At 39.0% G+C, this 15,236-nt stretch overlaps 1 protein-coding gene across 1 annotated transcript; it reads right to left on the minus strand.

The window, feature by feature from the left end:
* Positions 1-2,295: 2,295 nt before the first annotated feature.
* Positions 2,296-7,494, minus strand: LOC121316692 (calmodulin-1). The gene is made up of 6 exons (XM_041251757.1): positions 7,398-7,494; positions 5,880-5,910; positions 4,240-4,383; positions 4,056-4,162; positions 3,532-3,667; positions 2,296-2,952 (listed from the first exon to the last, which is right to left on the minus strand). The coding sequence occupies exons 1-6, from the start codon at positions 7,398-7,400 to the stop codon at positions 2,924-2,926; spliced, it is 450 nt and encodes a 149-aa protein (XP_041107691.1). The 5' UTR covers positions 7,401-7,494; the 3' UTR covers positions 2,296-2,923.
* Between the last annotated feature and the right edge of the window lie 7,742 nt (positions 7,495-15,236).

The following is a 15,236-nucleotide window of genomic DNA, read 5'->3' on the forward strand; positions in this document are numbered from 1 at the left end:
CTTAAAAAGACATCTTAGTAACATTGTGAATATGCTCTTCAAAAGACATCTTAGTAACATTGTGAATATGCTCTTCAAAAGACAAATTTGGATCAAAAATAATACCAAGATTCTTTACATATGTGCTAGACCACTTATTGTGTCATTTATTATTTTGTGAGTTGGAAATACATACTTGTGCAATATGCTGCTAATACAATGTATTACTCGTCTTTTTTGGGCATAGTTGTTTGATAGTAAAATACCTTTAGACAATTACAGACCAATCACTTATTGTAATTGTCACTTATAACGTACTGTAGACCTACAGGCACAAATCCAATATAACCAACACAAATGTAAACAACTCAGACAGGAAAAATGAGGTTGGATCTGTGCATTAGTGTACACTGGTTTTCATATGATATCTTGGTATATAAAAATAAATATATAATATCAAGAGATCAAACACATTGCCAGCCATCGTTTCCTGATAGGGGGCTGGTTTCAGACTATGTAGCATAATTCTTGAACTACACAATGTTGCTTGATAGTTCCAAACTAGTACTAATAAGCGTCTGTGAACCCAGTCTTGAGATGCACAATAGCTAGGAGATTGAAAATAAGCAGTGTATAGTTGAAAACGTTTCCTTCAATGTAACAACCGAGAAGGATTAATTGCACTGGCCGTAGCAACTCAGCCCCACAGTAAATAAACATTTTTGTACGTCTGGCTCAGTCTTTGATGGGAGCAGTAGGGGGTATAATCCATACACTGGGTGGATGGAAACTCGCTGCTGTCTAAGCAAATAAACTACAGGGAATCCATTAACCACAAGTCTGGGTCATGCCCACCAAAGGACAAGGGTCTATAAACTGGGACATTTCCTACAAGTCATGGAGGTTGTTTTACCTTTAGTGAAACTCTCACAGCATACATTTGCAAAAAGTGATGTTTTTTTGTCCCCTCCACCCATGTATTTTAGACTATGTTGGCGTAGATTGTGAATAAGTGCTTTTTTGAAGATAATTTTCCCTACTTATTGATAGTCAGAGAATCTGCTCATGACAGATCTAAACTTGCCAGATTTTTTTTTCAGTTTACAGGTCTATGAAGTACATGAAAATGTGAATAACTATTGCACATATACCAAAATAATCTGCAACTACTTAGATACAAAAGCAGAACTGGAAAACTCCAGAATGTCCCTCAGTCATGCTGTGCACCTATTATATATTGTTTCTCATAGGAACTTCTTTAAAAGGAGCTCCTGAGCAAAGGCACAAAGTGAAGCGCATTCCTTACGCCAGCCTTTTAAGGTACATACTATAGGATATATATATTATATATATATATATATATATATATATATAAAATGCCAGGTCATGAAACCAAAGTGGATAAGAATATCTGATCAAAATTTATATGATATATATATATATATATATATATATATATATATATATATATATATCCTTTTTTTGAGATACTGGAGCAGGAACTGCAAGAAAACGAAATCACAACATCTCATAAAATGGTGGATGTTATACCCTTTTTGGGAAAGGGGATTTCAATATAAAAAAATGTTACTGTTCAAGTATTACTCATGCTCTAATGCTTGTTCAATTACAGGCTGAACAAAACAAGTGGGTTTTTGGATTGGAATTATGCTAGTATGATGCCAACTACTGCCAATCACCCCATTGAAGCGTGACTCAATTTTGATTTGCACAAGAAATGGTCCCATCAAATAAATACCTACCCCTTGTGTATTTCAAGCAATGAACATTCACCAAAATACTGCAACTCGGGTTACTGCAAATACAGCACTTAAGGTCTAGCATTCAGCAAAACCAACACTTCTAGTTCCATACTGGCAAACAACTTCAGAAATAGATTGCCAGCAACTAAAACTAAATTCCAAGTTCCATACTAGACAACTTAGTATAGGCAAGGTCTTTCGACCACACAACTATAGCTACTACATCCCACTATTGTGCAATATCTGTACTGTAAGATGGCCATACATCAGTCGCTGTGTACACAAGCTTGCTTGAACACTGCAATATTCAGCAGCTGACATTTCCAAACCAAGTAATCCAAGCTTTACATGAAGCATGTTTTAAAGTAATTTGATAGTTTGCAACTCAGCCCTGCCAAATGTCTAACGTTTACTTAAAACTAATGGCCCCAGATTATTTGTCAGATTGTTTTAAATAGTCTACTACAGAAGTCAAATATACAGCCTTCTCGGTTTAAAACTATACACCTGAAAATATTCTTTAAATTGGCTGAACTTTAATACAGACAAGAAGTTTGGGTAAATTGTAAATTTTATTGGAAAACAAAAAATATACAACTTGGAATGGATCTTGAGGCATGTCTGCCATAAGCAGTTAAAAAAAAAAAAAAAAAAAAAAAAAAAGTGGGCAAACAAATTTTAAAAGCATAGTAAGAACAGAACAAAAGTTCTCTGGTACAGAACAGCAAATACAAAAAGAGTTAGTGTAAGAGTACCTGGATGATACACCCGTTTTGCAATAGTGCAAGGCTGAAAAATTTCATATAACTTTTTCCATAGTCCATGCAGAGTAACTACTCCACATTAATGTTTACATGCCAACATTGTTGCCAAGTGACATCCAACTTCAACAGGTATACCAAGATGTCCCCACTTCAAGTTGTGGTATATTCACTGTGCACAAAGTTTAGATACAGTTCCAGATCATGCCACATACACCTGTTAACTTGAGCAATTCTTGACTCAAAAACACAAGGACAGCAAAATGAGGGACATTGACTTGAATTTTGAATTCTAGGTACTATACATGCATTCCTTTGGACAGCTGGGGGGTTGGGGTGGAGAGAAAGAGAAACATTTTACAGGATTACAAAAAAAAAAAGCAAATAAACAATTTTATACAAGAAATCTGTACAAGGCCTTCACTTCGCCGTCATCATCTGTACAAACTCTGGAACGAGAACAGAAAACAAGAATTAGTACCAAAAAAAAATAAGTGTATCTGCTTGCTGAATTCAAAAACAGCAGGTGTCCTACACTTCAAATATTTATAACTAAGCAAATCAACTGCTTTGGCAAACATCTGCATCCTAAAAAAAAAAAAAAAAAAAAAAAAAAACTATTTAAAAAAAAAAAAACTAATTTCACTGGAGCCGGCCTTTAAAAGATTACTGAACATTTATGGCAGCCTAGCTTTATTATCCCTCCCTCAGTGGCCTACATACCACATCAAGAGGTTTTTGTTAAAGAAACTTCCAATTAAACATCAATAAAAATCAATTTATGCTACAGTAAGAAACAACCTAGACAAAAGCAATTTAATTTTAAGGTGCTGCAAAAGATGTGCTTAGAAGATTTTATTCTACCAATCAGTTTAACGCAGCCTCTATTTCATGCGTACTGCAGAAATGTTGAAGTTGCTAGGGTTAAGAGTATTGGCCCACTGCGCAAGTACATTTACAAGTTACATAATTCAAACATGAACAGGTTGAACACCCTTCAAACTTAAATGGAACTTTAAAAGACATACCTTCGTAGTTCACTTGACCGTCTCCATCAATATCTGCTTCTCTGATCATTTCATCAACTTCTTCGTCCGTTAGCTTCTCACCCAGGTTTGTCATTACGTGACGAAGCTCTGCCGCACTAATGTACCCATTGCCATCCTATAAAATGAGAAAAACACTTTGCCACATTAATCATGGAGGGACATGTAATATGAAGTGTAATACTTGCATTCCCACTACATACCAGAATTAGTTTAGAAATGCTGGTTTAACACCCCTCCCCTTTGATTTGACTAGTCAGTCAAGTATACAGGTTTAAAGTACCCATTTGTATAAGGCTTCAGAGAACACATCTGAAATCCCCCCCACCATGCCTATGTACAGAGAGTGCTGGTTATCAAAGCACACCCGACCCAACCGGGGGAGGGGCATTTATCTTTTGACAAAACCATATTTAAAAATGGCTGCGTCATTTTCAAACTTTGCACAAGAGCAAAAAAAGCCACGCTTTCCTAAATGCAAGGATACTGTTATGGGATAGATGTACCTTATCAAATACACGGAATGCTTCTCTGATTTCCTCTTCACTGTCTGTGTCTTTCATTTTCCTTGCCATCATGGTCAGGAATTCTGGGAAGTCGATGGTTCCATTACCTATGGCAGACAGATTATGTAAAAATCACGTGAAAACAAATAAACTGATGTAGATACCCGTAGATATTTGGACTCACCATCAGCATCTACTTCATTGATCATATCTTGTAGTTCTGCTTCCGTAGGGTTCTGACCTAGCGACCTCATAACTGTTCCCAATTCCTTTGTTGTGATAGTACCATCGCCATCCTTGTCAAATAGCGAGAAAGCCTCTTTGAATTCTGCAATTAGAGGGGATGACAATTAAGACTACTATTAAGATAAAACATTTATGACTGCACCTTAGGGTTACTTCACAATATAAACATTTGAAGACTGTATTAAGTCCATTGCCCACTAGCAACTTTTGTAGCAATAGGAAACAGCGGATTACAGAAGAGAAGACATTTCTGCAGAAGTTGCTAGAAAGTTAGTTGGGGTTAAAAATTTATCAGCAGGACGAGCCAAGCAGAGTTTCAAGATTAAAGTTTATTATACTGTAGGTCCTTCAATGTGTAGAAACATTTCATACAGACAACTTCACCAAGCTGGAATCAGAACAAAAACACCCTACGCCACACAGAGACCTAGTTTACACATTGGTTATCATTCATGCTGGGGGGGGGGGGGGGGGGGGGGGGGGGGGGGGGGGGAATCCCACTAGAGATGTTGATGACTGCAGACAGGAAGGTTACTTCAAAACAGGATTTAAAATCACTTTGTAAAACATCTACAACTCATTGGTGGAGCACAGTAGGCATACATTTAAATTACTAATGTATGCTTAGAAATAATTCAAATCACAAGGTACATGAAAGTTTTGCACAAATCCTGAAAGCAGTAGCATTCTGAGTTGAGCATGTTCCATACACCTCCGCAGGTAACAGCAGGAAACAGGTGGTTACTGCATCACTGCCAAAGTCATGTGGCGCATCCACACACCTGCTCTCATTCTGTTCTACCCTAGACATTTCAAGGAGTACTTTAACAAAAGACGACAAGTTACCTAAATGAGTAACAGCTTGTCTTCAATCATTAATTGCTACTGGCATGCTTTTAGAACAAAAGCAGGCATTTTGTTTTCACAATACTTTCCCTGTGATAAGCACTTTAGCATTTAAACATTAGTCAAAGAACTTGAACAATCCTACTTAACTCGCAGTGTCAAGTCCTTTCAGGCTATGCACAATTTAGTGTAATAAGTCTGATTAACACTGACCAGACATTTCTACTGATCAATTCAATACCTAATTTTACTATTAACATGACAGACAGAAATAAGGCAATTGTATACAAGGGATTCCTATCAAGTAGTGCTTAACTACACAGTATACCACGATCTATGACATTAAGAATTAAAGTGCAAATCTGTTCAAATGTGTACATTTTAGAAATCAATGCAAGATAATAGTTTACAGTACAAAGGTAACCATGAAGCTTCACATCCAAAAGCATATTCATGCAGGCCCCTCCCTCATTCCTTTGCATTTTATTGCAATATATATTTGGGAGCAACAACCCACTGATTCTTATCACCATCTTAATGCAAGCCTCCACACCACAATTCTGAGAAGCCTCATCAGCTTCTGTGATTCCTTTGAATTTGGCATCTCATTAGCTCCTCAAAGACAAGATAACTTGTTCCTGGCAGGCAGGGTTCCATGCAGAACCCCTGTCCGATTTCCCTGTTCCTGTACTATGCTCCACCCCACCCCTTTTTTAATGAAAAGGATCTTACCAGCGATCTGCTCCTCTGTCAGTTGATCAGCCTACAGGGGAAACGAGAAATGCAATTACTTAGTGTTTACATCAAAAAGGAAGATAGGCTTGTTCCCTAATTGAAACTCGGCAGCACTGGAAACCCTTAGTGTAAGTGGCACAGGGGAATGCACTAGGACTTGTTTGCACAACCCAGCAGCAACTGCACTACAACACAACTATGTATTAATCACACGGCAAACGCCCTAGAAAAACTTTCCATTTCGGGGCACGACCACACAGGCCTTGTGAGAAGTTATGGACAGACCCGACAGTGTCTGTTGTGAAAGCGGACTTTGGCATTATCTTCGGCGGGCTACCGGCCAGAAGGAGGTTAACAAACACTTAACTACCAATTAATATGTCCAGGCGCCACTTGCAGTTCCTATATAAATTCAACTACACTGCTGTATAGTTCGAGTCAGAAAGTGGATGGTTAATCCATTTGCTTTCTTAAACTTTACAAGCATGTCCGCCTTCAGCGCACCACGCCTAACTGCGGATACAAATCCGTCTAGTCGAAGACATCACTAGTAAAATATGCAGAACCTTCGACTATTTACCAGTGACACAGGAAACTGCAATTCAAGAGGAGGAACATTTAAGTTTTAAAAAGAAGCGTGTTGACGCCGGCATTCGACAATCGCGCTTTACTTATCAAAATGCTGCTCTATAACAAGCATACCTTGCGTCGGTTTTACAGTAGGCGTGCTTGAGAAATAGTACTCCCCTGTTTAATAAAATATAGCAAGTGAACGGTAATGCTTTATGTACTGCGTAACTACTCATTCTCTTTCTGGTTACGTACAATCAATATAGGGTGAGAGTATAATTGGCATAAAGTGTAAGAAGCCAGGAGCAACGTCACTACTGTACTGCCTGCTCAAGTGTAATTGTTTTTTTTAAATAAATATTTTACTAAATCACCACACTAGGTAAATAATTACGCAACGCAGGAATAGTAAAACAATTTAAAATATGAAATTCAAGAGACACCGCGCACTTCTTTACTATGAAAATTCACAAGACTAAGATTAAGCCTCAACGCATTACGTAAAATGTACTATTTCGAGCTTCTTTTGCTTAACAAGTTTCACCCAAGTTGCTTGTCGTGCAACACAACCTTAAGTCAGACACAAAGTCCAGCCCGCCTACATAACGTTTCGCAAAGAGCAGATTTGCATCTTCACCGCGCCACCGGTTTCTGCAGCCTGGCACTGCTTACACATCGTCACACAAGCGCTACGACGCTTAATCGACCAACTCCAAAGAGCACAGTCCAGCTGCAAGAGCCTTCATCACTTCAAACAACAGATCTGCGGACTCGGCTCCGCAAAACCCCAGCGCTGGCATTAGCGCGGCCGATCCAAAAAAGACTTTCGTCTCCATCTTTATATTCTATTAATGCAAACAGATTAGTGCCTTGTTTAAAAAAAAAAGAAAAAAAACGTGCCCACTACCTTACAGTAAATGTTAAAAAAAAAAAAAAAACACTCACCATTTTATGATCCTAGTATATAGCACTATAAACCCAGAACAAACAGCAAAACAGCTTCACTCCAGCCGATGAAGACGGACTGACTCTAACCCGCCGTTAACTGTACTTCATAAACGCCTCCCTCCGCCCTGTATCCCTCCGCCACTCTGCCTTTGCCCCAATCACAAGCCGAATCGGAAAAGAAAGGCGATCGATATATATATATATATATATATATATATATATATATATATATATATATATATATATATAAGAAAGACCACTACAGAGAAATCATATATAATAGCGATCTGTGGCGTAATTAAAAAAAAAAAAAAAAGATAAGAGCTACGCTGGTTGCTAAGGGACTAGCTGATTTTGCGGAGGTTTACGTGCTGCGGGCTTGTCATCCGTACAGTACGTAGCAGGATGGGATGGTCGTTGTGATTGGTGCGTTCCTACCTGCAATGCGTCACTCTTTTGGACAGCGCCAGACTGCACATGAGCACATCCAGACAGTGTAAGGGTGTACTGGGAAGCGTAGTGGCGGGGCGGTGTGCGCTCGGTGATTCAGCGGCCAGAGCACTCATTCATTAACCAACTATTCATCTGCCCTTCCACCCTCTCACACATCATTTCATTGAGTACCGAGATTCCGCCTCCATGTCATAGAAATACCTTTGTATTTAATGCCATGAACACGTATAGTGTGTGTCAGCGGAGTTGGAATTCAGTGGAAGAATGCACGCATGTTTAATTGTTCCTGTGTTTTGTTTTTAGTCAATGCTTGGACTTGTAACAGAAAACGACGATTACTCATACAGTGAGAAATTACGTCATAAATCATTCTTACATTCTTTTTAAAATGTGTATTAGTGATTATTCAGTGGACCTGCAAATTCAAATTTAGACACACACACACACACACACACACAATGATATATATATATATATATAGAGAGAGAGAGAGAGAGAGAGAGAGAGAGTATTTTTTTTAACCCCACTAAAGAGCTGAATACATTTAAACCCACCTGTTAAAATAGCTTATGGGGGCATGTTACAAACCTGGATATACGCAGTGATTTAGCAGAATGAACCCTATACATTGATGTTATATTTATACGGCCCTTTGTACAGGTTGTGATGAGCCATAAGTCTTGGAGCATATGCCTGAGCATTTGTCAGTATAGGGTTAAGTTAAAGTGAGATGCATGATGGTGTTATTCTGGTTATCCAGAAGCAGCACATACAGTATATAGTGTACTGTAACTTTAAGAGTATGAGGCTGAAATCTGTCTACATCACAGGTGGCCAAATTTGCAGCAATACCGATTACGTAATTCACAGCTACACATTAGTGAGCAGCTATTCACTGCATAGAGAACCTCTCTCTCTTTCTCTAGGTTGATCTCCCCTAATAGACCTGCATGCTGCTGATAGTAACAGGGGAATCTCACTGTGTGCCTGTCATTGTTGTTTTCCTAATAAAAAAGGACCTGTGACACCTCTGCTCTGCTGTGCAAGGGTTTCATTCTCTTTGGTGCTTTATTATTAGAGTAAAAGTCTCACCTGGGTCGCATACGTCATTGGGTTTCCATTCGTCATGCCTTGCTGTACCTGAGTTTATCCATGCCCTCGAAACAGAACACTGAACACAGTATAAAATGTATTTAAAGAATGTATTTGCAAGGCAGACCTGTATTCTCAGTGAACCAAAGTAGTTTGTTTGTTACAGTCTGACAAGGTGAGGCCATTGCTGTTTCAAGAGTGCCGTTTTATCAGTCAGGCTCAAAATCTTGCTTGGAAAGTTATTTACCTGTAAGAAGTAGTTTACCTGTAAGTAATATGAAAATCTCTTGCATCCAGACACATACTGTACAAATCACTGAATCAGTTTTCTTGTATTGCATTTAAACCACAGAACCTTTCATTTAAGGGATACTTCATGCAATCTGCACTTTTTTGGAATATTTAATTTCTAAGCTGTTTTAAAACCCTTTGTCGTGTTTGTTATCTGCTATTCTCTTCTGCTTAGCTTGTTACAGTGCTCTTCATTATAAGGTGGCCGTTTATGCTGTAGAACAAGTTGTAAGGCACTATGGCCATGGCTTTCATTTGCCCCATAATGCCATTAATCTAGCACATGTATTCTCATTGTTCAGATGAATACAGATAGCACTGTTTCTTACTACACCTATGGCTCCCAACTACAGGAGTGCCTGAGGCTTATGCTGTAAACGCCCCCTAGTATGCTTATCACCTAATGAGCAGCACCACTGCACGCCCCCTTTTAACCTTTTTTATACCTCTTTTCCACTACACCTGAGCCGCACCACTGCAGAGTGAGAGCAGGATCCCGGTTGTGTTTCCACTGCAGAGTGAGAGCAGGATCCCGGTTGTGTTTCCACTGCAGAGTCAGAGCAGGATCCCGGTTGTGTTTCCACTGCAGTGTCAGAGCAGGTTCCCGGTTGTGTTTCCACTGCAGTGTCAGAGCAGGATCCCGGTTGTGTTTCCACTGCAGTGTCAGAGCAGGATCCCGGTTGTGTTTCCACTGCAGAGTCAGAGCAGGATCCTGGTTGTGTTTCCACTGCAGAATCAGAGCAGGATCCCGGTTGTGTTTCCACTGAAGAATCAGAGCGGGAGTCTAGTTGTGTTTCCACTGTAGAGCCCGAGCTGTGCCGCTGACTTCACTCAAAACGAGCATTTCGAGCTGTATGTAGATGACATGCTATTAAAAGGCATTGTGTTAGAGTTGAGAATGGCGGATCCAGAGGTTATGGTTGTTCATTATTTTTATTCTTCATATTTTACTGAATACGACTAAAATGCACCGATGGGCTGATTAGAAGAAAAGAGAAGAACAATGGGGGTTACTGACCTGTTAATATTTTGTGTGGAAAGATTTGATGAGCAGTTGTCCAGTTCATTTGAGTTTGTCTCATAGACAGACAGACATTAGACATCGATTTTAGCAGCAAACTGGAAGACCCCTCATACACCTGCCCAAAGTACTGAGGCAGCATATTGTAAAACGGAAATGATGAGTCATGTGTGTTAAAAATAAAATCAGAATGGGCCGTTATGAGTGCATTTATTTTCAAAACTTTTACCCAAACAAACCCAAACATTTATTAATTTTCCCTTTTATTTGATTTTGAAAATCCTCTGCAGTGCAGAAGTGTAATATTGATGTAATAGACATGTTTTTTCTTAATAAAATCTTTGGCTAACAATAAAGTATTTTGTTCTTATCCTGCACCTGTTATTTAAAGCAAAGAAGTCTGCTGCTGCTGCTGTATGCTTCGCTGGTTAAGCCCACTCTGGTGTGTCCTGTGGCTAGCTATAAATTAATCTTTACAGCTGACTCTCTCTTATAGCACACAGCTGCATGAGTGGACCTCAGTGATCAATAGAAATATTGAAGACTCAGTACTTTGGTCCCATCTTTTACTGGATTATTCAATCAAGCTCTCCACTGAAATCAGGTGCTGACAATCAGGCGTGGGTCACTGGGGTTGATCAGGCTAATTTACCATTGAAAATTAAACAAGTGAAGAAACAGCTGCTTGGGTTTGTCACTGCTTATCTTAGGCTTTATGGAGATCAGCAGTCCACACAAACCCAAGCAGCTGTTTCTTTGCTCGTTTAACCTGGAATATTAAATTAGCCTGATCAACAGCAATGACCCTCTCCTGTGGTGAATAATCGAATGATCTGTTTGTGCAGCTCCAGCCATAACCACTGCTTAGGTTCTCTGATTTCCAAGACAGTGGGAGCTGAGGTAGTGCGTTGATTTTCAGTCCTCCAGAGTACATACTATATGTGGGCTGCCATTCAAACTAGTGATTTCAAACTGGGTAGAACACAAGAAAGATACATGATTGAGAGTGCCTTGAAAAGAACCAGGGCAATAACTGTACTTTCTGCAGAAGCTCAGTGTTTATATTTCATATCCTCCACTTTTCTGTGCTACAAAATGATTTGGGGGGAGGAGGGGTGGCTGTGACATTGGTGTATGATGATCTCCATGGTCTAGTTTAGCAGTTTTGCACCTTCGCTGACTTCACTTGTACAAGCTGGCATTAGTGAATCATTTTCCTGGGATGCTGTTTCATCTGATCCCGCAGAGTAATAAAAACAGTTTCCTTGTGTGTTGCTGATAGAGCTCCTCTGATAACATAACAGCTCTCCCAGAGATGTGTGAAACCCGTCTTTGAAACTGCAGGAACTGATGAAGCACGTAAGTATTTGGGCAGCTACACTAGTGCTCATTGATTGATACCATCTTCCATTGGAATAATGTAGCATTTTTTTTTAACACTCAGGTGAAAACATCAAGGTCTGTAGCTCCAGTTCTGAATCCAATCGAACATTGAAGAGAGTGATGAAAAGAAGACGTACTGAGCAGTGAAAGCTCTCTGGTAAGAAAGATATATCCCCCAGACTCACGCAGAAAGCTTGTACAATCAGTGGCACTGTCCCAAAGGTTACTTGTGGGCACTACTGTGATAAACCGGGCTTGTTTATTCTGTTTGGTTGTTATTTGAATTGTGTTCTGTGTGCACATTGTCAATTTATTCAGAGCTGACTACGCTTCCAAGAAGCATCTTCACATAACCCTAACCCTAATCTTCAATCTTTAACTTAGCCCGAACATTACAGTCTCTATTGTTGTGCAGTCCCTCAGCAAGATATGGCTATTCAGTGTGGGAGCTAGCAGTGGGTTCTGGGTTCAATGGAGATCCAAACCCATTTAAAGGGGTTGCACAGAACTTTTGTAAGCGGGCATTGCCAGCTTACAGTAACTGTTTTATCTGTGTTACGTTTAAAGATTCATCAGCTTGTGTGGGCACAAATAGACAGTATATTAATATATTATATATATATATATATATATATATATATATATATATATATATATATATATATATATATATATATATATATAGAATACAGAGAATTCAAAATTCTACCCAAGGAAAATCAGGATCCAACAGGGTATCATAAATCACTCAGTGGTTGCTTCTGCTTGTTTCAGAAGAGTCAACAAAAGTCTTTTTTGTTGTTGCAGAAACAGCACCTGCAGATGATCTTCACTGTTGCAGGAGAGCTAAATACATGAGTGCTCTCATTTTTATTTAGTCTTTGTGATACAGCAACTAATTCCTTTGATGTTAATATTATCATGCAACTGGAATGTTATAATGGTAACAATAATAAAATAAAAATATGGTAACAGGAAATATATTAAGCTTCTTTAAACAGATAAAAACCAGAGACCAGAGGAAGCAATCATTGTCACATCACTTTAATAAGCAGGTGCTCCTTTTTCCTTTTGTCAACATTATTAAACCCCATTACTGTGAAACATGAATATTTATGGTCACTTGCTGGGGAAAGCATAAAACTATTGTCTGTTTTCTCAGGGCTGTTTCAATCCCTTCATCATGCTTCTGTGCCAGAATGCAGGCACTGTTGACAGACCAGTTCCTTCACATTCCCCCACAGTTAATTGTATGGACATAAGACTGCTCTTGAATCTGCAGGTTTACAAAACTACAGAGCAGCTCTAGCTGCTTCAGAAAAGAGGATCTGAAATAGGATCAGTAGGTGCTACACAAAGTAATGTGAGGTTTTTCAAAATAATGATACTGTATGCATAATAATAATAATAATAATAATAATAATAATAATAATAATAATAATATGTTGATTGATCTGAACTGGACCTTTGCCAATCAGCTGTTAACCTATTTTGACCTCCAGAAGTCAAAATCCATAACCACAGCACATCACACTTCACACAAGTTTAACAAAAGAAAGATTTTGTTACATTTTATAGCACACTGAAAGAAAAGTCAACCAGAGAAAGTGAGGCATTTTCTATGCTATTGGGTACAGTTTCCGTTCAACAACTGAATTTTCTTCTGCTCTGTTCTTTACTGTACTGTCAACAAATATCAGCAATTCTATAATATTAATACTGTACATGCAGATTGAATTAGCATTTGTTCAGAAGACTGTAACATGGTATTGCTATTGTATTCTCTAGCTCTACTAGTATAAAAGTTATCACAGTAAAAGCATTGCAAAGTATAATAAAGCATAGCCCGGATGGGTATGGTAAAGCATATTAAAAGAGAAGTGCAAATTTACCTTGGTAAACTTTTCTAAGGGATCCTAACAGCTTTTATTCTGGTATTCTGTCTTAACTATAGGCAGGCTACTTGTCTTTTGAACGATTGAGGGGCCTGCATTATTGTTCATTGGCTCTGCTATGCAAGCTCACTTTTTGACCGGTTCATCGCACTGGCAGCCACTTGCTCGCTCTTCAGTGTAAATTAGCTTGGGTGGATTTCATCCTGGCTCCTCAGGGAAATATCAGAATACCAGCAGAGCAGCCACACATTTACTCCTTATCTGGCAGTGTCTGATGAGGAATCTGGTATGAGGGGTGTACATTCCCTTATCAAAGTTTACCTTGGTAAATTTGCGCAGTTATATTGCAGTTCTTGTCATGTTTTTCCCAATGGTTGTACGGTGCATTTACCATAGTTCACCCTGATTTGTCTATGTAAAGCAGATGTTTGGTGCAAAGTGGAAAACTGCACTTACTAAGTCATTCACTTTAACACAGATGTTAAGATAGTAAACCTGTGCAAAAAGGTTCATAGGATTGTCAAAACAAGCACGTGGCTGCAGCTCTGACAGTAAGGTTCCCTGGACTAACCCAACACCCACCTCATAAAAAAAAAATCTAATTAAAAAAAAGAAACATGTTTTCATAAAAACTGCTTACTCTTTGACATAGCAGGCCAAACGTAAAAACAGGGCCAGCAATAAACCACAGCCTCACACCACTTGATGCTTCATCTTCCTGTAGCGGACAAGGAGAGGAACTTGCGAAGGGCAAGAGAAAACCACAGAGAAGTTACTGCAGCTTCCTGTTTGAATTGGACACTAACAATAGCAGTGTCTCTAACTGAATGTACACTGCAGTGCATCGATGGAAGTGCCAGGATTGTGCCATTGTTTATATAATTAGTGGTAATTCAGCTAGCTGCTCATTTCCATTGTAACCAGTGACGTAGTTACATTGTTTTTTTTGCACAGTCCTGGATTAGGGTCTTTTAAAGTTTTTATTTGAAATATCTTTGGTGTGTGCAGCAGACCAGCCTTTCGTTTTTGTTCCTTGTTATTGGTATGTTAGAAGAAGCCACTGGTGGAATATAAACAAAACACAGCTTTGTTTTCATTAGAACCAAGAACAGTTCCTTTAAGGTCTGCTGTATGAATCCAAGTGAAAACATTTTGACAAACTTTATGATCATTATACAATACTGTACTATACTTTTTAAATCACCATCTGCAGATTGCAGATTACAATTATGTGGCACAAACACAAAGCAAACATGACCCAAGCTGTTAATCTGTCCAGATCTAAATGATAAGAACAGAACCATGACTTGTGTACCTGGAGGTATATCAATCTGGACTTTCATTCTTTTTTAACGATCCTGCTGTAATGTAGATAACAAGATCTAAATGGGTTTGTTTCTATGGGAGACATGGCCTTTCAGTTTTCAGCAATGCGTATTGCTTCAGCTATCACCAAGCTTACTGTTTGCATTAGTTTCAAGGGAATCGTTTCCATTGGTCCTGCCTCTACAGAATACCATTGTCTCACTGTTCTTTTGTGAATTTATGCAGCATGGATTAACCAGCACAATGGCTGCAGTGTAATAAAGAGCAGCCATTCAGAGCAGGCTTTACATTTCCTTACTGGTACCGCCCCGCTCTTCTCTGTGTCTGGGCAGGACCGGCCATCCTGTCTGCGTCTGGGAGGGACTAACAAGACAC

The sequence above is a fragment of the Polyodon spathula genome, chromosome 6 (genome assembly GCF_017654505.1).
Source record: "Polyodon spathula isolate WHYD16114869_AA chromosome 6, ASM1765450v1, whole genome shotgun sequence".
In the NCBI taxonomy this organism is placed as follows: domain Eukaryota; kingdom Metazoa; phylum Chordata; class Actinopteri; order Acipenseriformes; family Polyodontidae; genus Polyodon; species Polyodon spathula.